The sequence below is a fragment of the Vespula vulgaris genome, chromosome 2 (assembly GCF_905475345.1).
Source record: "Vespula vulgaris chromosome 2, iyVesVulg1.1, whole genome shotgun sequence".
Taxonomy (NCBI): Eukaryota; Metazoa; Arthropoda; class Insecta; order Hymenoptera; family Vespidae; genus Vespula; species Vespula vulgaris.
In genome coordinates this window covers 9,740,367-9,765,016 of record NC_066587.1, presented here as the reverse complement: position 1 = coordinate 9,765,016, position 24,650 = coordinate 9,740,367, and the positions used below count along the sequence as shown (strand labels likewise).

Here is a 24,650-nt window from a genome sequence, read left to right as displayed (position 1 = left end):
TTCGATAGGATACGATCAAGATAACCGGGATTTCCGGTATAATCCTGTAATCAACTTTTTTGATCTTTTCTCTTGATCCGCATATTACCTTGACGACGGAATTATCAATTAAGCGCGTACGACGCGTATCTATGTATAGATAAATGCAAACGTAATATGAAAAGCAAAACATTCGTTTCTTCGAATATAGCGCCTTACGATTTCTCTTTACATTTATATTCCTATGTGCTATTATTTGTCTCATGCATAGTTTCAATTATGCATAGTTTCAATATTTCTCAATGCGATTATAAATAAAATAAAATTATCTATTTTCAGTCTTGAGCGAAGGAGAATTCGGTAGCGGTGGTGGTAACAGTACGACTAGCTGGAACAAGATAAAACTCTGTGGTGCCGAATTTTGCGTTCTTGGAAATGGAGCACACGAAAACTTGGAGAGACCCCCTGAATCGGAAATTTATGAAATTTCATCGATCTATTTGACATGCGTTATCGTTGCAGTAATCATTGTCGCTCTTTTTGTCGATCCTCTATCAAGGTGAGTCTTTAATGAACCATTTTATCGTCCATTTTTATCTAACGTCATTTCATTTTGCTCATAATATTCTTAAGAACAAATTTATAGAAAAATAATTTTGAGCGTATATAAGTTCTAAAATTGATTCTAGATATATAGTCGTAACCATAAACGATATATGTGAGAAGACAAATCAAGTTAATATATATCGAACTATTTCTCGGAGATTCGTCCGTATAATCGGTTTGCAAAAGAGTAGTGAGGATGAGACAGAGCGTCGTTTTTTTCCAGAGAAGTATTACGAAACCCGCCTTAACGAGCGAGTATCGCGAGATCCGTGGGTATTCCCTTCCTCTCTCTCTTTCTCTCTCTCTTACTCGATGCTATATCGCCATAAACATTGCTCTGCTCATGATTGCAAAATAGCGTACATCCTGACAGGATGCATAGATGCAAAGCCACCGACCACATCGTTGCGTAACTACAATCGTAACGATCGCTATTTGTACTTATTAAAAACGCTACGACGGCTAATCCGAATTACTTCGCTTCTTAGGTCGAAGCAGAAGCCGAGGATAACATTGCACTTGAACAAACAAATACAATCCAGCAAAAAATAATCTGTTCGTTCACATACAAATTTATTCTTTCTGTCTCTGTCTCTTTCTTCCTCTCTCTCTCTCTCTCTCTCTCTCTCTCTCTCTCTCTCTCATGGAATATAGAAACAATTCATCAAAACTGTGCAAAAATTGGATTTAATCATGGCAAAAAGAATTGAGAAAAACAATTGTTGAAACGATAAATTGTCACAGCAAAAAGAATAATAAAAAAAAGAAGTCTTAATAACATATAGGAACCATCTTTTGAACGCAAATACAGACAAGCACTTTATTGAAAATTATCGATAAAATAGCTTGTTAATCACAATCATTGTTGTGGTAGAACGCCCGATGAGAATGTACGTCCTTGTATATTATGATAAAAAAATATAATAGTATAAACTTGACGTAAAAAAGATATTGTGAAAATCGATCCGTCAATTTTATTTTTATTTTTTGTGATTGAAAAAATCTAAAATTTTTCCCGAAATATCGTTCGACAATACCAATTACATAATTTCATTTATGCAGAATTTATACAACATTTAATGGCAGGCCGTCAATCAAATTATTGAGCCGAAGTAGGATTCATATTACAAAGTCTTAGAAAATCTCATTTTCCTGTGTTGGCTAGACGTGAACGAGTAAGTGCGCGTGTATACTAGGAATTTTTTATTCGTAATTAATGCATACGAGTTCTCCCATTAGGTTATGAAAAGATATCGTTAGCAAAGGCCAGTACTATCGGTATGGTACAACGAGTATATAATACCGATGATACTTCGTCATAATCGAAAAAACATGAATTTAAATAAGGTTAATCCTTCCCTTACTATAAGAATAATAGGAATATAGTCGCCCAATATTGAAAAATCGCTATATATCAAATATAACTATAGTCTTCCAATAAAATTGTGCTTCAATTAAGAACTTTGTTGGTGAATATAGAATATCTTAATATCTTCGTGGCAATGAATATTCTTCTGATATACTATATATCTATTTATAATTCGTTCTAATTATATTCGTATAACTTAAATAAGAAATCAATAATTTGCGTAATAAAACGAAGTATTAAATGTTGCTCTTTGTGTTAAAGCAAATACTCGCGATTTAATTTTCCGGTAGAGTGTCAACATACTGGCGGTCAACTCTGCTATAGCGAAAGAGTTAAACGGATTTATCGAAAAATCAAAAGAATTGATAAAAAAACAAACGGTTGCATCGCATCATTCTTCTATGATTTGAGAAACGAAACATATCAGATTCATGCAATTTTAAAACAGGAAACGGATATACATCCCAGGCTAGAGGGAAATGTCTCTTACGAATTATAATTAGCTACCTCTAATGATTCTAACCATTTTCTGCAATGAGCGGCAGAGATCTGGGCGATGAATGAAGCATCGTGCTGCCGGACGGCTTTGAGATTGCATAATCGAACGGGAATTACGAAATTTGCATTTTTCGATCAATACACGTGTACATATGTATTTGTTTGTTTTCTGTCGCTATATTAAACACGCTTTTAATGAGGTATTGTCCAACCAAATCTAAATTTATAATTGTAATCTTTAATAAATGAATTCGAGCAATCAAGTCTAAATCGATCGATACCTAAAATTGAACAGTTTGATGTTTTTTAAATGCAGCTCTTTGTTAATTTAACCTGCTATCATTCTTCGAGTTAAGTATTCTCAGATTGATTCTTTGCGGACGGTTTAGAAGTCGATGTAATACCTTCACTGCAATAGAGTTAATCATCAATATACTGCCACTATACGGGATAGTTGAGCTGTAGAATATAATAAAATTGCTTCTTTATTGTATTACGGAAATTATTTGATCTTTATTAATTAATAAATAATTATTATAATTTTATTTATTTGATTTAAATTTCTTGAAATTATAACATTTCAAAGAAAAGAAATTTTGAACAAATACATATCAACGGCAAAATATAGTCACTTTTAGTATACAGCAAACGCTTGACGTTTGGTGATTGTAGTCATCTTTAGTAATGAAAGGATTGTTCCATAAAAATTGTTGACTCGTATGCCTTCAAAATTCTTATATAGTTGGAATTTCAAAGAAACGGATCATTCGTTAACATAAAACTGTTTTCATCGCGTTCTTTTTTTCTTTTCTCATTTTTCGTAAGTAAAAAAAAAAAAAAAAAATTCTGTAATATCTTGAGATACTACGAGCGATATTACGTAAAGTTGTTAGACGCGCGTTAGATGTCGCATCGACGACGCGTTCACGGTATCTTTTCCACATTGCGGAGTTTTCAAGGTTGCGAGTCGTAACGGTTCAAGCGAGTCTCTTCTCTCGAATGGAGCACTTATACGCGTAGACGATCATAAACATCGTTAGACCATTGCTAGTTTTCTCTGGTTAAAAAACAAAAACCTGTACATTCGTGTGCGCAAGCTTGGCCTGACATTATACGATGATTTGAATTTGAATACTAACTGAAAATAAAATAGACAAAAATTATTTCTATCTTCGAGAACATATGTGCTGGATGCTCCCGTGTTTGATTTACTAACCAAAGTAGATCAATTGCCTTTATCCTTGTGAAAAAAGATAAAACAATTCTTGATGACCTTGCAAGGTTGAGTAGCCGATCGTATATGTGATACCGTGAGAAGTAATAATAGCAATAATTAACAGTTTTCAATATCCTCATTATATATCTTACGTATCCATGGTATGCGTAAAGGTATTTGAAAAAAAAAAACAATTTATGATTGTAGTTGAAATTTCCCGTTATACAATCGCACAATCGTGGATCATAAAGCAGTTTTTCCGATTGTGAGGAAGTTGTTTGTTTCGAGCGTTGTTGATTAATGAATCAGTGCTTGGTTGAATTATGTATCTAGATTGCTTGGGAATGCATCGAACGCCTACAATGTCGAATGTGTTGTCTTTTTCCATAACGTTGATAAATAATGTGTTGTAGTATATATATATATATATATATATATATATATATATATATACACATATACACAAATATATAGATACGCGCTTTCAAACAGAACATGTCCACTCTCTTCTCCTAACCATTTGATTTGATTCTTAAGAGAAAAAAGAAAAGGAAAAATATGTAACCCAGATGCTGATTAGAATAAAGCTATTACATAAGAATGGTTCAACGCGAATGGACGTAAATCTCGGGTGTGTTTTTTGAGAAGATAGGCGAGAGCCAAGACCTCGAGTTACCGCGTACAGCGCGCTCTCGTCCACCTCGAAAGTATCCGTAGCTTCGGCTGGTCCAAGAAAGTCAAACGGCAGAACGTGTTCTCTGGAATGCCGTCTGGGTTGGAACATTTGCCAAGAGTGGAGAACGTACGACGTCGTTGGGAGAGCGTGTTAAGGCGCTATTTAATAGCGCCAAGTGAGATTTATTTTGCAAATTCACTGTTGTAGTCTTTGGTTAAGCTAGGTTTATCGTTGAATAGCTACGTACAAAAACATAGAAACAGAAGTAAGTTTTCTCACTCTGTTTCTGGACCTCATCCTTCGATTCCCAAGTTGTTGGAATCGACGCACGCCTGTGAATATTACACAGCTAAATTTAGCATTAAATAATTACCGCTTAGATGGTAGGGCATGCTTTAAGGGCTTTCTCAGTATTCTTTGTACATTTAGTTTTTTATTTGCTTCCATTTTTGCGATGTATTTAACTCCTATTTGAATATTTGAAAACAAAAAATAAAACATTAAGGAAAGGAAGAAAAAATGAAAAGAAAAGAAGAATGACATATAAAAAAATTGTAGTATCAATATCCATTTTAAACATAATCGTCAATAAAATGCTTTTATGATGTAAACGACGTCGTTAAATTTTTCGTAAGACCTCGAATAGTGAGATAGTGTCGAGATAGTGAGATAGGATTGTCCACGTTTTTTTATAGCATTCAATCAAAATTCAAGATATATGTAAATATTATAACGAATTTCTTATGGTATTTTTTTTTTATTTGCAGGTACGGCGAAAAGCAACGGCGTGCTGATAGTCAAGAGCTCAGTGGTATTCAGTTGCTCTCCGCGACCGCTTATCAACTAAAGAAACCTTATCAACAGTTACTAATACCTATCACAGTATGGATCGGTATGGAACAGGCCTTCATCGGCGCTGATTTTACTCAGGTAAAATTTCTTGATAAGAAAATAATAGTATATTAATAACGAGCACGTACTTTGCTCCAATCCACATATGTTTTGCTCGTTAGCATCTTTCGACAAAGTCCAACAAAGTTGCGAGTAGCCTACTTCCAAAGAAACTCGTAGGTTGAGCCGTAATGGAAGGTTCTCGTCGGTCGTTGAGCCGTATGATCGGTCAGTTGTTCGGTCGGTTTGTCTCTTCTCTCTCTCTCTCTCTCTCTCTCTCTCTCTCTCTCTCTCTTTTGTTTTTGCTCTTTTTACACTTTTCTCGCTGGCGCCAGAGATAATTTTTGCCGATCCACTGAAATGATGTCGAAGAATTGTCATCAGGCTATTTTATCGTTATTCTTATCCATTTCTTCTATTTCTTAAATTCTTTTTCCCATTTCATTAACATAATCACCTTTCTTTACTTTTAACCTTTCGATTGTCAATATCGTCGAAAAGCGATTATGTTCTCTTCTAGATAGTTATGATAGAGCACCCATTAGCAAGAATGTTGAAGAGTGACAATTCAGTCGTCGTCCAATGATAGAATTTTTCAAATTAGCCGTTCCATGGGATGAATCATTCATCAATTTAGTATAAAAATTGCAAACCGGAAATAATGGTTTTTCACAAGATTTTTATGCAATTTTCTCGGAGATTCATAACGAATCCCGTATATGTGTTACGCGAATTTTCATCTCTTGAAAATTTCACCGGCTAGAAATAATCTTATACGTTACATAAACATCAAGATTCCATCAAGGTGGAAATGATCAAAACAATCTGTAAATTGTATTAAAGGAAATGTAGATCACTTTAAAAGTTTTTAAAAGTATGACGTGCATTTAACCTTAAAAAAAGCGAAAAATTTGTTGATACACTTTGGATTTGTTATGCGGTGACGATGTGAATTTCGAAGATAAACTGGACAACATAAAAAAAAGACAAGTGAGAGAAGATTAAGAAAATAATCGCCGATTTTTCCGAACCTCCGAGGTTCTTCTTGACGTCATTGCACTTTCCATTCCAATCGAGTTAAAGTTATATGAAGTATATCTACGAACCGACCAAGGCGAAGGTTGGTCCTTGCGTTAGAAAGGATTCATCACGGCCAACCACTGTCTTTTTCTAGCTCCGTGTAATTTTCTTGCAAATCAACTTTTTCTCATTTCTTAGATCCTTGTCAATTAGTTTGAATATACGCCACTGCCCATTAGTCACCGTATACTCTAAATATTATGTATAACTTAAGAAAATTTAATATATTATTTTTCACATGTATATATATATATATATATATATATATATATATAAATATATATAAACATACCAAAATTATATTACATCCAGCTATTACTATATTTATTACTATAATTATTTCATTTATATCGCTCATATACCAACCTATACATTTCATTAATATATAAATCTTCATTAACAAACTAAGTTTTTGCGTAACGCATAAAATGGTTGCTTATAATTATACAGATGCTGTTTGAAGTAAAACCAGCTTATGAACAGTGATATATAGACAACGTACATTTGTCTATTTTTAATATTTTCATTGGCTTTTATATAAAATAATCGACCGATAAACTATGGAATGATGGTTTTTAAGTGATCGTTATCAAATACATATATATATATAAATATATAAATATATATATATATATATATATATATATATATATATATATATATATATGTGTGTACATAAAAAAGAGTATTCTACTTTTAAATAACCTAAGTTTTCGTATTTTCTGTACAGCCGATATTTTTTAGCGATTTTAAGAATCATAATTGTTTGATTCATCGATTTGAAAGAGAAAAATCGCAATACGATAGAACTTTTGCTTTTTTTCCGACGAGGGTACTCGGCTGCGTTAGTTGGCGCGAAAAGTGCAACGACTGGTGCGATCGAGCAAGCTCGTCTCAAAACTGGTCCGACAAGAGGAGTGTATTCGCCGATGAAGCCGGATAATTGGGCAATTAAATGGTGAAAGAGAAAGAGGAAGAAAGATGACGACTGTTCTCCTCTCCTCTCCTCTCCTTACTCTTTCTCTCTATCAGGAGTGCACGCATACACTGACTCCATTGAGTCAGCTGGCTCGATATAAATAGCTTGCGATCTTATTCTCGCGATACCGCTTCCAAACCTGAAATGTTATGTACCTGTATCTCTTCTTCACCTGCAACATCAGCATGCACGCATACAGGCTCACGTGCATCTCCATTTACCCAAGCTCGATCTCGTGAGCGCTCGGGGCTATACAGGATGATTCAGATTTTCCTGTTTACTCTTGAAAGAACATTCATGAAAAGGTGGCACTTTCTTTAAAGCATAAAGTTTAGTCGTCCAATGGAATGAGTATTTTTTTATTTTGATATTTTCTTCCATATTGTCAGAACAAATGACGCGCGATGCAAAAATCGGAGCTACATCACTTTATCGAGTGAACAAAATCAGCGTATTTCTTGAGAAGAGCAATATCAATAGGTAGGATATCGTCCTAAGTGCGAAGGCTCGTTCTTGAATTCTCGATAATTCGAGTTCCTCGACCGACGATGGAATTTAAACTTTATCAAAAGCATTTCGCGATATACGTCTAATACTAAGGTTTGCTCATAAAACTTACACGTCTATCGCATTTATATATTGCGTACACGCATAATACTATATACCAATTTGTTGTTATTTGATCTTTGGAGGAATTTTGATGAATGCACTTATTTCAGCTCAAAATAAAAAAAAAATATCATCTTCAAATTTCAGCTCTTTATCTTAATATTAAAACATGCCGAAGGCCACATATTTTTTTATATTTAAATGACAGATTTTTAATATTTTTAAATATCATTTATTAAAATAAATAAAAAAATGTAACAAATTTAAGTCCAATATAAAAATCACGTCTATTCCGTAAACTTCATTTAGCGAATATTCTTAGGTTCATTAAACAATATTTTATGGGTAAAACCCCAAAAATGACCAAAAGATTTCTAAAAATTGATATAAAATATTGTTTTGTGAATTCATCATCTGTTCTAGAAAATGATATCTAAATGTAATTAAGATCTCCATGTTATTTAAGTGTAAAAAAAATATGTGCTCTTCGACACGCTTTAAATATTATAGAAGATTAAGGATTGAAATTTGACAGATTGGTTTTTTTTTATTTATTTTGAACTAAATCGACAGATGCACTCGTCAGCCAAATAATGATCACGTTGTTCGATCGGTTCGATCAATGTTGCTTATAACCATAAGTATAGTTATTGTTGAACAATCAAATGAACGAACAGAAACTACCTTTTTTCTTTGTCCATCTATTTCAAAATAGTATCAGATGATGAAGAAAAGATTCGAATGTGGTTTTGTTTTTCACATAAACTACTTAAATTCCAAGTCGAAATTTTATTGACCATTAATTGGAGGTTCAAAGAAAGAATTAATCTTTTTCGCTTTCGGTTTCAGGCATACATCTCTTGCGCTCTAGGCGTTCATAAAGTGGGATACGTGATGATCTGCTTTGGTGTGGTAAATGCGGGATGCTCCTTGCTCTTTGGTTCTCTCATGAAATTCGTAGGCAGGCAACCGTTGATGGCACTTGGTGCCATAGTCCACGCCTGTCTTATAGTCGTCTTGCTTCTTTGGAAACCACACCCGGATAATCCATACATTTTTTATTCAGTCTCTGGCCTTTGGGGAGTTGGTGACGCCGTTTGGCAGACACAGGTCAACGGTTAGTATTATTAGTTGATATGTATCTGATTTGGACAGATCAAGATCCAAATCACAAATAATTAGTGGTAATCTATGAATCGTTGACCATCTTAAAGCCCCTACGCAATGACGAATAGTACCGTAACACTTGATTTTTCTAATTTTATTCTTTTTATTTTTATTTCATTTTATTTCTTGTTTTTCTTTTCGTCGTCAAGAATAAAAACAAAGTCAATTACGAATTTATTCATAAAGAGATAAACACGCTTATAGAGTTTATAGAGACGAGCTACGATGTTGATATGTGTATAGATACATTCGTATCGGTAATAAAACTTGTTCCTTCTGAGTTTTTACTCAGGGATATTCCGAAACTTTGTCCATATGAATATGAAAAAATTAAAATGAAAAAGCAAGTTCGGGTCGGTTAGTCGTCACTTTTCTTCTTCGATTCAAACAGGTAAAGACGAAGATAGTTAGATCGAAATTCATATATAGCATAGGTTTTTAACGACTAGTAAAACACATCATTACGTTATTGGATGTAGCTTAGAAATAACGATTCTAGTGAATTGCATTAGCTTTAGAATATCCGTTCAAAAGAATTCCGATATTTTTTTGTTTTTTCTTTTTTTTTCGTACATAATCGTTGAATCATTGAAAATTCCAGAGAGATCTAGTAGCATTGATAGGTAAAAAAGTTCGTTAGATTTTTAGATTAAAGAAGAAAAATAATGATCCTTATCGCAGGTCTCTACGGTACTCTCTTCAGGCGCAACAAGGAAGCCGCATTTTCGAATTACAGGCTATGGGAGAGCGCAGGATTCGTAATTGCATACGCGTACAGTACACACCTGTGCGCCCGCATGAAGCTTTACGTTTTATTGACTGTCCTGATGATCGGCACGATGGGCTACATAATCGTCGAACTTCTCCACAGACGTAAACAGAGGAGATTGAAGGCTATCGCTGAGGACCCGAAAGCCGCGCAAGCGGAGGCCAATCAACCAGAAGAAACAGACGATGAGAAGGACGATCTCGATGACGACATCATCATCACGCATCTTTAAACTGACACATCGGTTCACCAAGTTTCGATAACGCGAAAAAAAGGAAAAAGGCACTTTTCTGTCTTTTTTCGCGTTCTCACCGAAATCGAGGACTATAGAATATTTCGAACAATTTGTGGACGATCTTGAGTGACCTCGGGCTACCCACTTTTCTCTTTCCTTTCTTTCTTTCTTCCTTCTTTCCTTTTCTACTTTTCGTTTTAGATCTAATTCAATTTTTTTTCTTCTCTCAACTCGGATACTAATCCTTTCTCCTCGTCTTATAAATGAAATTAAGAAACAGAGTGAAAAACTATGTGCCTGCAAAATGACATGAGATGGTCTTTCGCGATGAAACGAAAGTACCACTCTTCGCGATTCCTCTTGTCGCAAAGAAAAGTTCGGGAAAGGAAAATTACCGTATATTTGCCGTCTATTTACTGTTTATTCGCCATCCATTCGGCGTCGATTTACCATCCATTTGCCATCTATTGAAGACATTTTTTCTTCCCATCAAATCAATTCTTTTTATTTCTTGAACAAATATCAACAACGTAATCGACTTAATCATACGAACGTATCGACGAAATCATATTTTGTTTCTTCATGGATGGTAGGCAGAAAGAAAGCAAAAAAAATCTATCGAATTCCAAGATGTCTTCGTCGCGACGAGAAAAGGAAAAAATATTCTTTTCGAGATCTTGATCAAACAGAAAGAATAACCGACGTACGTGCCTACCTATTTGGACGGATAGATACGTTCGCATCAAGATTCTTCTTTGGCAAAGATTCTACAAAGAAACCCTTTATGCTTGGCCGCTTTTTCCCGCCAGAACGAGAAGCCCGTAGAGGAAAATCACGACAATCCTGTCTTCTAGCGACGGTGCTTTCCTACATAAGCTACCTTCGTACCTATTTATAGGTATCGCTAACTACTTATCCGTCCAATGTGCGGAGAACCGACTCTGGTCTCCGAACAAATGCCTTCTTCGTCCTTCTCTTTCTTCCTCTTTCTCGCTCTTCTTTCACCGGCTGATGGATACTCAGGCTCGCCTAAACCCGTTCTATCGAGTATAAGAGAGAAAGAAAGAGAGAATATACAATTTTCTTACCGACGATCGTCAGAGTTTAAATTCCGCGAGCTCCAAGCAAAAGAGAAGACTCCTCTCTTCGGTGCATCCTTCTAAAGGGATCTTAGCTCTTTTTTTAAACGTCTGGCGCGAGACAAGGATTATTTTTAGAGTCCGGTTGTGTACCAACGGCACGAATCACCCTATCGTTCGTTATTCAACGAAGAAAGGCAATCGTTTGTCTTCGTCCGTATCCCATCGCTATAGTTTCTCGTCTCAGAGGTCAGGAACCTTCCTGAGCATACTCCAAGGTAGGAAAGGTTTCAAAGTACAACCTCTCATTTCTCTCATTAGCATGCTCCTCGTTATTCCTCGTCGCTGTTCGTCCATCTTCACAAAAACATTAATCACGAATCATTCATTCAACTTCCTCCGAATCAAAGTCTGAAGCTTCACCTGAATTTCGCGGATTTAATGCGATTTATTGTTCTTTCGGATCTCTCTATCTTACTATTATTCCTTGCATATTATATAATAGAGATATATTATACGAATTGCAAGATATTGATAAAGAAAGAGGAAACATCGACGGAAGAGAAAAATAAGTGTCGTGATCGACCTTGCGATTCCTCGGAAAGAGAATCGAACGGTGCATTCCTCCGAACAGTTCCTTCATGCTCTTTTCAAATTCCACTTGTCCTTCCTAGTAAAAGATTAAACAAAATGACAATAAAGTATTCCCTCCTTTGTGGGAGATAATGAATTACTATTTCGAAAAAAATGACAGGAAAAGAAAAATGATTATCTGGGGCAATACAAATTCAATTCAAAGTATTATGTTTTTCTCGTCTCCAAACCGAGATATCGAATCTCTTAAAATTTGCTGTGCACGATAATAGACAATGAAAACATGGCCATTACTAGTAGAATGTAACATTGAAAATTCTACTAAAAATACGCATATTACCGTTCTCTCCTTCTTCTCTCTGGCTTCATCTATTCTCTATCTTTTTTTTTTTTCTATTCTTTTAATATATAAATTTAATGAAAAACTAGACCACAAAAACCTAGTTCTTAAGAAGCGCAAGTTCGCTAAATAAAAAAAACGTGTAGATAAATATAATATTATTAAGAATAATAATCGTAAGAGGGTTCTAATAACAAATGTAAGACGAAGTTAATACAACAGCGGATAAATAAGCCTTTGTATACTTCTCAGCAATTACTGATCGATTCGCAATCACGTATTGTATAAAAAATGGTGTTGCTCATTTAAGTGGAAAAATGAAAATTAGATCTACAACAGAAAAGCCTCGTTTCTTTGTGTTTTATAACAGTCTTTATAATATTTTGTATAATTTAAAAAGAAATGTATAATCTAATAAACCATTTATGGATAAACGGTCTATATATACATACACACACGCACACACACGCGCGCGCACACATACACACACATTCGTGCACGCACATCAATTTCACATATGTTTTATAAGTATGTACAACATTTAACGATATCGATTTTAAATATTTTGCGAATTAGAAAATTAGAATAAAATATTTTAACACACAAACAATAACATAGTCAGTCATTGATATCGATTTCGTGAGATATTACAATTACATGAATAATTTATTCTATGAGTTGCTACCACGTAGTTATATACACGCTTTGGGAAATATAATACGAAACTGAGAAATAAAAACAGATAAATAATGAAGATATTTTCAACGTGACATTGTCCAAATCAATATACCATAAATAAGAACAGAATACTTAGTTTTATATGATTGATATTTTATCAATTTAATGTATATTCTTTCTCTTATTATATCAAAAAAAGTATTTTGTTTACCGCTATCGTAAAAAGCATTCCAATTTTTCTATATATATATATATATATAAATATATATATATATATATATATATATATATATATATGCATAAATATGTACACACACGCGCGCGCGTGCATCACATACACATATAGGATATATGCGTTACTTACGCACCTTGCTTTTCCCTATTTCTTGCCAAAGTTACGAGGCTTTCTCAATGCGTTTAATCTTGGTTAAATTATCTTACGTCAAATTAACTCTTCAAGTTGAAATAAAGGAAAAACATTGCAAAAAACATATTTCAATTTATACTAATTCTTTGCTGCACGTAAGATTTTGACACACTTGTTAAGAATGCAACCAATTTGTTGTACAGAAAAGAAAAAAAAATATATATATATATATATATATATATATATATATATGCACATCTGCGCGTATGACTATTACTATCATTATAATCATCACCATCATTATCATCATCGTCATCACCACCATCATCATCATCATCATCATTAATGTTATTATCAGCATCATCATCACATCATCACCACCACCACCATTATCATCATCATCATCATCATCACCACCACCACCACCACCACCACCACCATTATCATCATCATCATCACATCATCACCACCACCACCACCACCACCACCACCACCACCACCACCACCACCACCACCACCACCACCATCATCATCATCATCATCATCATCATCATCATCACCACCACCACCACCACCACCACCACCACCACCACCACCACCATCACCATCAGTATCATCATCATCATCATCGTCGTCGTCGTCGTCATCCTCATCGTCATCGTCATCGTCATCATTATTATTGTTGTTATTATGATTATGATTATTATTATTATTATTATTATTATTATTATTATTATTATTATTATTATTATTATTATTATTATTATTATTATTATTATTATTATTATTAATTAGTACTATTACTATTAATATTATTATTATTAGTAGTATTAGATGTATTACAAATATTTTTCTTTCCCTGAGTGTAGTCCTAGCGTAGTAGCGGCGTGCCGTTTGTCATCGCAAATATTAACGTGTTACACCATTTTATATTATATATTATGTTATGGTATTATTATTATTATTATTATTATTATTATTATTATTATTATTTTACCATTGTCACATACATTTTCCATCGTTATAATTATCATCATTGTTACTATTTAGCATCACCGATTCATGAAGTCGCATAGCAACGACGATTAAAAGCATATAGATTATTAAAATCGTATATTTTACTATGAGATTTCATTTTCTTTTAAATACACATCGAAAAAAATTGTAGAAAATAAAATTTACATTAAAATTATAATTTTATTTTTTATTTCAACCTGATGAATCCAAATTTATCTGAGGAATCATCACGCGTTCTAACATACATTATATTTCTAATTTTTATTAAAATTATAATAATTAAAAGAATAAAGAATTCATAGAACAGAAATATGCAAAATTCGATCCTGGAGCCAATATGTTACTCTTTCTTTTGTTTCTTTTTTCTCCTATCAAGAATTCGTTCCATACCAAACTTTTCAGCATTTGTATGTATATTGTTATATTAGTATCAACCATCTACGCATCTACCTATAAGAAAAACCAAATTGATTCCCAGTGACAGATATATGATAATGACAACATTCAGAAAATTCAATTGTTTTATTATAATTAACGATTAAGTAGGTAAAACAATAAGGTAAATTTAGCATTAATCCTGGCCAAGCGACATTAAATTTCAGACTTGTGTTATTAATTGAAAAAAACCAAATATGCGAGGAGAGTATGGATGTTCAGTCAAAAAGCCAAACTGAGCAAATGTTCATTGTATGAACACCACAATTTATTGACGCCGACTCAGCAAAATTATTAATACAAAATTATTAATACGCTGACAAGTAAAATTGTTAACAAGCCGTTCGTGTACCTAAGAATACTTGAACTACACCATGGTTGCTGGGAGAATTCCTTACAAGGGAATAGATAACGTCACATTAGCTTCATTACCACTTATACTTCACTTGGATCACGTGACATGAGTTATGTTTATACTTCGTTGTCATAGAGGAAAAAGAGAAAAAATTGTGTTGTAATGCGAAGAAAAGTAGTAATAGTAGTCTTTAGGGTTAAGTTAGGTTAGAGACGCGATGACATATAAGCATAACTTATGTCACGTGATACAAATGATGTAATATTAAGTTGCAGAGGAAGGTAATGTGACATCCTATATTCGCTTGTAGGGAACCCAATAACCGTGATCAAACAATTGAATAGCAGTAGTAAGAGAGTAGTCATTTCTTCTCTGAAGAAAAGTTGCATATCTCTATTATAGAAAATTTCTTATGTCAATATTTAATAGAGTATAGGTTCGCCAATTAGACACATGGGTTCATGGAAATATATGAGATTTTTATTTAATATAACATACGTCGATTATTGATTAAACAACGTATATAGAAATAGATATAAAATAATTACATTGATCAGATTATAACATCAACTTCATAAAAAATAATTGAAATACATTGAAACTAAAACTATTGTAGACAAAGGTACAATTCATAAATCAACTTATATCTTTTGTATGATTCTATGCACATTTAAAAAAAGTAAAAATAATTTTCATTAACATCTAGAGTTGCTTTTGTATTAGAACTTGCTCTTTATATTAATTAATTTAAATCATATTTAATATTGCATGTTGAAAAAAAAAGATAACATGAACAAAATCATTATAATATATAAAATACCTTTTGTATATATAAATGTAGTAAAACAATATGTTATGCTTTATACAATAACATACAATTTATCTCCTTGGAATATATTAATAAAATCTTTACTTTTTAATAATTTTTTTCAACTAAAAAATAAAATTAACATTAACTTAATTTTATAAATGAAAAAGATACAAGATAAGAAAAATGCAATCATTCGTTTGATAAAATTTAAAAACGAATTTTGTACAAATTCGATAATAAGTATACTTTATTACAAATGCAATAATTTTTAAAAGATCAACAATGATTCTACATAAACTTCAATTCTTAAGTTTGGTTAATCACAAGCATGTTATTGATAAGTTGTTAAGCTTTTTTTAATGTTTTAAACAAATAATATTAAAATAATCCTTTTTGAAATTTATTACAGTAAAGAATAGTATTAAACGAAATTGTCTATAATACTGTCTTACTATTTAAAGTACTATTTAACTGATCATAATATGAATACTGTAATTAAATCTATAATTGCACCATTCATTCATAATTTTTACAAGCTACACATTATGTCTTATGGAATTTAAATTTAATTAATTACTCACTAAACATATTTGTATATTTTAAACAGACTATATAAAAGGTACCTTTATCGTTAAATTAAATTATTAATATATATTTTTATATTGAATATGTAATGTATGTGAATATTATTATATATACACATGTTATATATATATACAGACGAGCACGCGCGCGCGCACTCCATCATATAAGTGTCCATCACATAGAATATAAAACAGAGATTGGAACGAAAACATTTGGAATGAGCCCTCTTTTCTTTCTCTATAAACTTGAATATAACTTGGGTTTAAACTTAATTAAACTTATGCGTGTATATGTACATAAATATAGAAGATCGTACTCACTAGATGAAAATTAACAATTTAATATAAATCATATTCTCAAGTGCCTTATAAATTTTTATAGTGGAAGACTCTTGACATAAAATATTATGACATATACCATTAAGTATTTACACGTTGAAAGAGACTATTTTATAGGAATAACACAAAAGGCGCATAAGACATATTACCTTTATATTCTTCAACTGTGTCATTTGTTCATGTACGTATACTGCAGATATAACATTTTATACAAAATTGAATTAATATTGTCTAATCATCCATAATTCAAGAAACTCTACAAGATTCCATCTATTCTAAGATGCATGTACAATATTCTATACAAATATACATATATTTCTATACATCTCGTACTTACTAATTTCAACTAGCATTCGATATATCGATATCAATAGTTTCCTTAAGCAATGCTCTCTTTTCTTCCTTGGTATTTCCTTGCTTTTTACCACCACCTTTACGTTTACCTCTGTTTAATACTCCATTTTCATCATCCATCATACGAAGAATTTGCATTTGATCAGAACTTTCAATTGGTGCTATGGAAATATCGCGTACAGCACGAAATTTACCACAATTATTTAAATGCTCGTTCTCCAATCGAAAGAAATTCCAAATAAAACGCCTTAAAAGTTGTACACGTCGATATTTTGTTAATTGTTAATATGAAAAAATATTTTTAAAAATTAAGAGAAGAACTGAATACCTTACCTAAAAACTTCAAGGGGTGCAACTATAGATGTCATTAAGTCGTTGGAAATATGTCCACATTGTATTAAAATGAAACTTGCAACCCATATGAATCTTAATACAAAATCCTCTATTATTGCAAAATAATAGAAGGCCTAAAATAGTTTACAATGTTTTATCAAATTAACAATGACAAATTAAATAATAGCAATACTTACCGCTGCAGAATAAACAACTTCCTCTCTTAAAAATCGGTTTTCACCAGCATTATTATCCAAAAGACCCCAATCCATCTTAAGATCCCATGTATAAGAATATACTGAATTAACGACGCAACTTGCCACCCAAGACCATAACCATGGATTCTCCCATTGATTACTATATTCATCTAATATATATACACAATATACTTACTGAATGATAATTTGTTACTTTCACATAAGTAACAATTTACATAAATAAAATATTCAAACCCACCTTGATGATAATTATGTAACGTATTAGCTATAACAACTAGAAAGGTAGTTGAATATTTTCCAGCATTTGCTAAATGCGGAAATGCTTCTTTTGAATCACGATACCTTCGTAAACATTGTGCAAAACGAAACCAAGCTGGTAAACAATTAACAATAGGTCTGAGGATCAAAGATCCTGATGTACATTGCTTTGTGTTCCCTGCTTCGAGCCAATTACCATTCGTGATGTAAAAACATGTTAAAAAATGGAAGTCCAAGAGAGCAGTAGTCAAACTATTTAACTGATCGGCTAACCAAAAATCTGCGAAATTAACATATGCAAATGGAGAAACTAAAACACGACCCTACAATAAAATAGATTAATTAGAATAATGATAGTTTTAATGAGAAAATCAATATGGCATTATTTACAATGATTACTTACAATGATTTTGAGTAACCAAAAACGTGCTTCATGACGAAAGATCTTGAATGGATTCAGAAAAAATGCCAGCATAAGACAGACAAGAGCTAAAGGATTTACATATGGTGGAATACTAAGACTAGCACTATAAAGGAAACTTAATAGACTTAATGTCCATACTACTCCAAGTACTGCAGACAATTCCATAAGATGTTGTTCAGAGAGATGATTTCGTGGATCCAATTCAAATATTAAAACATGATTTACCCCCGAAGATCTCCAACCATAAACATTAACACCAATGAGAAATAAAAACTGAATGATAAGCAATGGCCCTCTGTACAAACGAAAAGCTACTTTCAAATTTTCTCCACTCTCATGGAATATTGCTGTAAATAGTAAAGATAAGGCATTGCAATTATAGCCCACGTTATTATAATAAATACGTGCGTTATATGTATAATACCTGAGAGAACAACTGCTATAAATAGAATTATAAAGCTTCCAGAAAATAATCCCACTTTAAAAGTAGTCCATGGGCTCTGATGTTCTCCTAGAGGTGGCACACGAAGTCTTTTCATAGCACGTTGCCTATCTCCACCTTCAAGATCATTTGTCACAGTTGCCTCTGTTTCTTGTATAAGTTTATCTATATCTTTTGAAGTATAGAAATGTGCTATTTCTACACATTCTATTCTCCACTTTGAACCACTATCCACAGACAATAACTGTAAATGACAGTAATATTATAAAGCATGCAAATATTTCTTTACAACATTTTGCTTATGCAATACAAATATTATTAGGATTATTACTTGGATATATACTTGGAAACACAAGGGAAATGGTTGTTGCCTGACTTTTCCTTATCTTGATATATTTATATATTAGGGAAACTTTTTAGTGAATATTTTAAATATATTATAATGTGACTCTATCATATACCTTATCATGCTTTTTAAGAATTTTACGAAACCCAGTATAATTAAGATTTTGGTAGTTTTGTAAAAGTATGAGGGAAAGATAGAACTCTGAAAATGCAAGTTTCAATTCTCGTAATTTTCTTGTAGGTAGATGAGGTTTGGTATTAGGTTTTCCTTTGTTTTTGCCACTGCCATGTTGCAATTCTAAAGCAGTTTTCAATTCATTTTGTAATGCTGCATATTTACGTGTTGCTTCTGCTAACTTTTCTATAAAACATAATTACTCGTGTCACTAATAATATATTTTCTTATAGCATATAAATTATTCTACATAAATAATAAAATACATTTACCAGAATAAAAAGTATTAATTTTTTTTAATTCACGATCACAAAATGTGAAAAATACTTCATCGAAGGAAGCAAAGTGCCTTTGTATCACTTCTGGTTCTACGCTTTCCGAAGAAGGTGCCTCCTCCACTGCAGTATAAAGCATTGCTTTCATTTCCTAAAATCATAAAATTCATATAATATTCAATATATCATTTACAAATGATATATAACAATGATTGTATTATTTACCTCATAACTAATATACTGCTTACGCCACTCAGGCGTAATATGGGCAGATAGATGTTCTGCAAACTTCATTTTTGGTTATATACTTTAATGTATATCTAAAAGTGAATAAGTTTCCTTTATATAATACGATTAAAGTTAATTTTTTAATAAAAAAAAAAATGTTTGCATATTAAATTGTATTGAAATCTTACATAAGACATTAGTTTTTTATAACGCTTTCATAAATTTATTACTTTGATATTTTAAACTTATTACTAATGCCACTAGCTTTCATGTTCCAAAAATTTAAAAAGACAATTCGAAGAATTAATAAGAAATAAAATGAGGACAGTAATTAACGCCAATACTTACAAAGTTTCATTGACACTTATAATCTTAATAATGTATTAACTTGTTAATATTTCAGCGTGAGAATTATAAACATTAGTGCTGTTACAAAGTTCTCCTGTATCACTCTCCTCACGTTCACCTATTGCAGATTAAACTGGAGGCGGGGTTATAAATGATATTTATAACGATCCAATTGGCTTTGTCGGCAGCGCTGATTAAACATTTTATCTTCTCGCATCGTTACAATATTTGTTGTTCTTAAGATAAAACGACATTAAATTGGACACCGAAACAAAGGAATAAACAGCGTTCTGACATTACATGTTCGTAAACAAATCACTAACAAACTAATTAAAGAAATAGTTTAAGAAATTTATAATATATTGTTTGGCGTTTAATGCTTGTCACTCTACTATTGTAATTTTTCTTTCTACGATTCTTATCCTAAATTTGAATAAAACAGAATGTTTTCGAAAATTAACAAAATAGTACAATAACTTGATTCGGTATATATTGATGTGTTGTTCACTTGATATTTCGCTTATTAAATAATAAGAAATTTCTAGTAATTGTGCCTAAAAGTAATCTAGAAAAATGAAAAGAAATGAAAAAGACGAAGAGTAAAATCTGTAATATTAAATAACAATGGATTTCCTGATTTTACCGATTCGTTGCGTGAGGTATATTTAATTACCCGCGGTTCTATGGTTCTCACAATTAATTGGACTGTTTTTTTATTTTATTTTTTTTATTTTATTGTTAATTTAGAAATTTGGAAATCATTTCTTATCTCACGCGTACATCTGTATTTATTACAAATGACGTGTAGTTGTGCATTAGAGATGTTTGATTTCGATTCGATTCTTTAGAAGATCGATCTTGGGAATCGATTTTCTACTATTTGATTTTTTACGGATCGATTTTTTACTTTAAAAATCGATTCTCGATTTTTCTTTCTTCAATATTTCTGAAACAGCAGAGCTTTAATTATATATCGTTCTTAACCTATATATATATTCTTGTAATATTAATATTCACTTAATAATTTTATACATAATATAAAAACGTATATATGTATTCTCCTAGCTTATTTTAACTAATATTCTTATATTAATAGTCTGTTCTAAACTATGTAACAAATTTATATTTTTAAAAGGTTTTACTGTTGGTTATACTGCTGACTGTTGATTAAGTCAATCGAAATTGATCAAAGTAACCCTTTAATGTTTTCACCTAGCTTTTGGGTATTTTCGATAAATCATGACGCGATGTTACTAAGTGAGTCGTTGCACTAACAAACAGATCTTGCGCTAAATGTCGTATTTCGGAACTCATACATATTTTTTATGTTTGGACGATTGCAAAAAATATTACTGATTTTGCGATGCCTAGCAAAAATATAAAGAAGATGATTAGAACACTTCTGGAGTGAATCGGTAATTTCTACTTTACTAACCAACAACGAAGGCTATCAAGTCGCTAGAAAAAAAAAAACAAAAAATACGTTTTCGAAACATCTAAAAGGTTGATCAATTGGTATCATAATTTCTACAATTCTAATTACTAAGTTTATATATTTTTAATAAAGTTACATTTGTTATTTATATATAAACGAAATTGTGAATCGTTTAGTGAAAATCCCTATTTAATCCACGACCATGGCGCCGATATTTCTATGATAAATATAGCCATACTTATTCTATGATACAATGTTCCTTCTTTAATCTTTTAAGTTTAAACATTTTATAAACATCGCCATATATCTCGTATATGTGACTTTGCTTACTATATGCAAACAATAAGATACAAATTTCAAAAGAAATTTTCAATTGTCATTGATATTTAAATATTTGTGTTTTTTCATTAGCTTTTGTAAGTCATATCACAATCTTACTTTTTTGTAACATTGAGATTCGAGACACTTATTATAAAAGATGTGTATTGTATTAAACATTATTAGGTGATAAATTTAAAAATAACTTAAAAGAAAAACTATGTTATTTTGTAATTTGTACATTTGAATTATTTTTCAATTCGAAATTATTTTAATCATATTTAAAAAATTCTTCCTTTTTTGTTAAAAAGTAATATTTTATTTTTATGATTATTATCATCAAAAAATGATTACTGCCATCGTACATGTATACACATCAGTGTATTTATATCTCGACAACAATTCTTTTTTTTCTTCTTCCAGAAAAATGCGATTTGTATCATTATTGCTGTTAACAGCAGTTTTTATAAATATTAATGCAGCACTACGTAATTTTCTAAGAGGTAGAAGTAAAGATGGAAATCTAGGTATGTTGCTTTCACACAAAAAACACAAATGGCTTCCTAAGGAGCAATGGTTTATTCAAACGCTTGATCACTTTAATCCAATAGATACACGTGTTTGGAAGCAGGTATAAATGTATTAATTAAAATTTTAGACAATTTTCTCATTAGTTTCATCCTTTTTTAGAGATATTTTCAGAATACAGAATATTATAAACCTGGTGGTCCTATGTTCCTTTTAATCGGTGGTGAAGGAACAGCCACTGCCAAGTGGATGGTGGAAGGACAATGGATCGAATATGCTAAACAATTTGAAGCAATGTGCTTTCAACTTGAACATCGCTTTTATGGGAAAAGTCATCCAACTGTGTGAGTTAACATTCTATAATATATAGTTTTAATAACATAGCATTTAATATAATGTTATTTTATAAAGAATACTTTTCAGAGATATGAGTGTGAAGAACTTAATTTATTTAAATTCAGAACAAGCACTTGCAGATATAGCATATTTTATAGAAAGTATAAATGAAATTTATAAGGTATTAGATAATATAAAATGGATTGTTTTTGGAGGTTCTTATCCTGGATCATTAGCTGCGTGGATGCGTGTAAAGTATCCTCATCTTGTACATGGAGCTGTGTCTAGTAGTGCTCCAGTCCTTGCACAAGTTGATTTTCAACGTTAGTGTAATATAATATATAATAGATATAATATTGACTCATATATATGATTTTGTAGAACATTAATTGTTTCATATTCTTTGCATGTATTGGGTTAGCCAGTAAGTGATGTCAGAATATTTAGTAAAAAAAATTAATGTAGTTTATTTAGATATTAAATTCTAACATTACTTAGGCCCACCCATTAATAGATTTACATTATAAACGAATATTACTACTGAATATATACTACTGAATATTACTACCAAATATTATTATGTCTAAAATTAAGAACATTTACAGAATATTATGTTATTGTTGAAAATTCTCTTAAAGAATATTCTGAAGCATGTGTAGACGTGATAGCAGCTGCGAACAAACAATTTCATATGATGTTACATCATCCAATAGGTCAACAAGGCATTGTTAAAAAATTTAAGTGAGTATGAATTTAATTACAAATGATATTTCAAAATATTTATTCATTTCTACTTTTATTCATTCATTGCTTTTTGCAGCCTGTGTGATCCAATAGATAGTGGATACACAAAACGCGTCGATATTTCGAATTTATATGAAACGATAGTAAGTAATTTTGCAGGTATTGTCCAGTACAATAAAGATAATCGTAACAATTCAAGAATGGCTAATTTGACCATCGATGATGCATGTAACATTCTAATGAATGAAAAAATAGGTATACCCATCGACAGACTCGCTTATATAAGTAATATGATACTGAATGCAAGCAAAGAAAAATGTTTGGACTTTAGATACGATAAGATGATTCATGAATTAAGGGATGTAACATGGGATTCTGAAGGAGCGGAAGGAGGTAATTTTACAAAAGTTATCATGTCTATTTCAAAACTGTAATAAAATTTCATTAGGTCGGCAATGGATATATCAAACCTGCACAGAATTTGGATTTTTTCAAACATCGACTGCTCGTCCAAATTTATTTAGTGAAATGTTTCCAGTAGAATTCTTTATTCAACAATGCATTGATATTTTCGGACCTAGGTTTGTATATTAATAATTTAAAAAAATATAATACAAATATTATTTATTACGGATGCTCTTTGATGTCCTTTTTTTAGGTATAATATAGACTTACTTAATAATGCTGTGAAGCGAACCAATACTCTATACGGAGCACTTAAGTTAAAAGTAAATAATGTAGTATTCGTGCATGGATCTGTTGATCCATGGCATGCACTAGGTATTACAACATCATTAACTCCTGAGGCTACTGCTATTTATATCAACGGTACGTGTAACGTTACTCGTTCTTGTAATTCGTAGATATTTTAACTGAAGTTATTTAAAGGCACTGCGCATTGTGCTAACATGTATCCATCTACCGAACATGACCTGCCTCAGCTAAAAGCAGCTAAAGCACAAGTTGGACGAATAATCTATCAGTGGTTAAAGAACTAAGTTTACTTTCTCTAATATATAATATATTTTATGTGATATTAGGAAATAAGTTTAAACAAGATATTTTGAAATAAAATAATGTAATCTTTTATTTGCTTTCGCTTATTACGAAATACGATGTTTTTTCTTTTTTTTTGGAATATTACTTAAAAGAATTACGTATTAAAAAATATTTTTTCCTATATATTCCTAATATATATTGTTAAATAATAGAATGC

At 31.5% G+C, this 24,650-nt stretch overlaps 3 protein-coding genes and 1 long non-coding RNA gene across 11 annotated transcripts in view; 2 read left to right on the top strand and 2 right to left on the bottom strand.

The window, feature by feature from the left end:
* Positions 1 to 12,521, top strand: part of LOC127073095 (UNC93-like protein) — a 40,429-nt gene extending 27,908 nt beyond the window's left edge. For all 3 annotated transcript variants that reach the window (XM_051014171.1, XM_051014168.1, XM_051014169.1), the window contains exons 3-6: positions 319 to 538; positions 5,112 to 5,274; positions 8,753 to 9,020; positions 9,752 to 12,521. In XM_051014171.1, the coding sequence (XP_050870128.1) occupies positions 319 to 538; positions 5,112 to 5,274; positions 8,753 to 9,020; positions 9,752 to 10,071 (971 nt within the window). In that variant the 3' untranslated portion in view covers positions 10,072 to 12,521. The remainder of the gene's footprint in view (positions 1 to 318; positions 539 to 5,111; positions 5,275 to 8,752; positions 9,021 to 9,751) is intronic.
* A 1,456-nt stretch (positions 12,522 to 13,977) lies between these two features.
* LOC127073101 (uncharacterized) lies at positions 13,978 to 15,310 on the bottom strand. Its single transcript, XR_007785667.1, has 2 exons — positions 14,937 to 15,310; positions 13,978 to 14,599 (listed from the first exon to the last, which is right to left on the bottom strand). It is a non-coding gene; the product is annotated as an uncharacterized LOC127073101 (long non-coding RNA).
* An 87-nt stretch (positions 15,311 to 15,397) lies between these two features.
* Positions 15,398 to 20,844, bottom strand: LOC127073092 (xenotropic and polytropic retrovirus receptor 1). Of its 2 annotated transcripts, none has more exons than XM_051014159.1 (11): positions 20,717 to 20,844; positions 20,074 to 20,206; positions 19,723 to 19,817; positions 19,495 to 19,648; positions 19,164 to 19,408; positions 18,685 to 18,946; positions 18,240 to 18,607; positions 17,817 to 18,159; positions 17,558 to 17,727; positions 17,361 to 17,494; positions 15,398 to 17,274 (listed from the first exon to the last, which is right to left on the bottom strand). In XM_051014159.1, exons 3-11 carry the CDS (start codon positions 19,789 to 19,791, stop codon positions 17,016 to 17,018), a joined length of 2,004 nt encoding a protein of 667 aa, XP_050870116.1. In that variant the 5' UTR covers positions 19,792 to 19,817; positions 20,074 to 20,206; positions 20,717 to 20,844; the 3' UTR covers positions 15,398 to 17,015. The 2 variants fall into 2 exon arrangements, with proteins under 2 accessions (XP_050870116.1, XP_050870115.1); XM_051014158.1 differs by lacking the exon at positions 20,717 to 20,844 and having other exon boundaries at positions 15,398 to 16,579; positions 17,011 to 17,274; positions 20,074 to 20,205.
* On the top strand, positions 20,262 to 24,523 carry LOC127073096 (putative serine protease F56F10.1). Of its 5 annotated transcripts, none has more exons than XM_051014175.1 (9): positions 20,262 to 20,375; positions 22,250 to 22,457; positions 22,517 to 22,698; positions 22,778 to 23,013; positions 23,296 to 23,431; positions 23,511 to 23,827; positions 23,883 to 24,015; positions 24,093 to 24,262; positions 24,323 to 24,523. In XM_051014175.1, exons 2-9 carry the CDS (start codon positions 22,254 to 22,256, stop codon positions 24,430 to 24,432), a joined length of 1,488 nt encoding a protein of 495 aa, XP_050870132.1. In that variant the 5' UTR covers positions 20,262 to 20,375; positions 22,250 to 22,253; the 3' UTR covers positions 24,433 to 24,523. The 5 variants fall into 5 exon arrangements, with proteins under 5 accessions (XP_050870132.1, XP_050870129.1, XP_050870131.1 ...); XM_051014172.1 differs by lacking the exon at positions 20,262 to 20,375 and adding an exon at positions 21,340 to 21,488; XM_051014174.1 differs by lacking the exon at positions 20,262 to 20,375 and adding an exon at positions 21,445 to 21,576.
* Positions 24,524 to 24,650: the final 127 nt, after the last annotated feature.

What these genes read in the sequence shown, in the direction of transcription:
- LOC127073092 (XM_051014159.1), bottom strand. Translation starts at nt 19,791, where the DNA reads ATGAAGTTTGCAGAACATCTATCTGCCCATATTACGCCTGAGTGGCGT. An exon ending in TATAGCAGTTGTTCTCTCAG is followed by an intron (nt 18,608 to 18,684) that starts GTATTATACATA and finishes TACTATTTACAG; the next exon opens with CAATATTCCATGAGAGTGGA. An exon ending in GTTACATAATTATCATCAAG is followed by an intron (nt 17,728 to 17,816) that starts GTGGGTTTGAAT and finishes TATATATATTAG; the next exon opens with ATGAATATAGTAATCAATGG.
- LOC127073096 (XM_051014175.1), top strand. Translation starts at nt 22,254, where the DNA reads ATGCGATTTGTATCATTATTGCTGTTAACAGCAGTTTTTATAAATATT. An exon ending in ATTGATATTTTCGGACCTAG is followed by an intron (nt 24,016 to 24,092) that starts GTTTGTATATTA and finishes TCCTTTTTTTAG; the next exon opens with GTATAATATAGACTTACTTA. An exon ending in TACTGCTATTTATATCAACG is followed by an intron (nt 24,263 to 24,322) that starts GTACGTGTAACG and finishes AGTTATTTAAAG; the next exon opens with GCACTGCGCATTGTGCTAAC.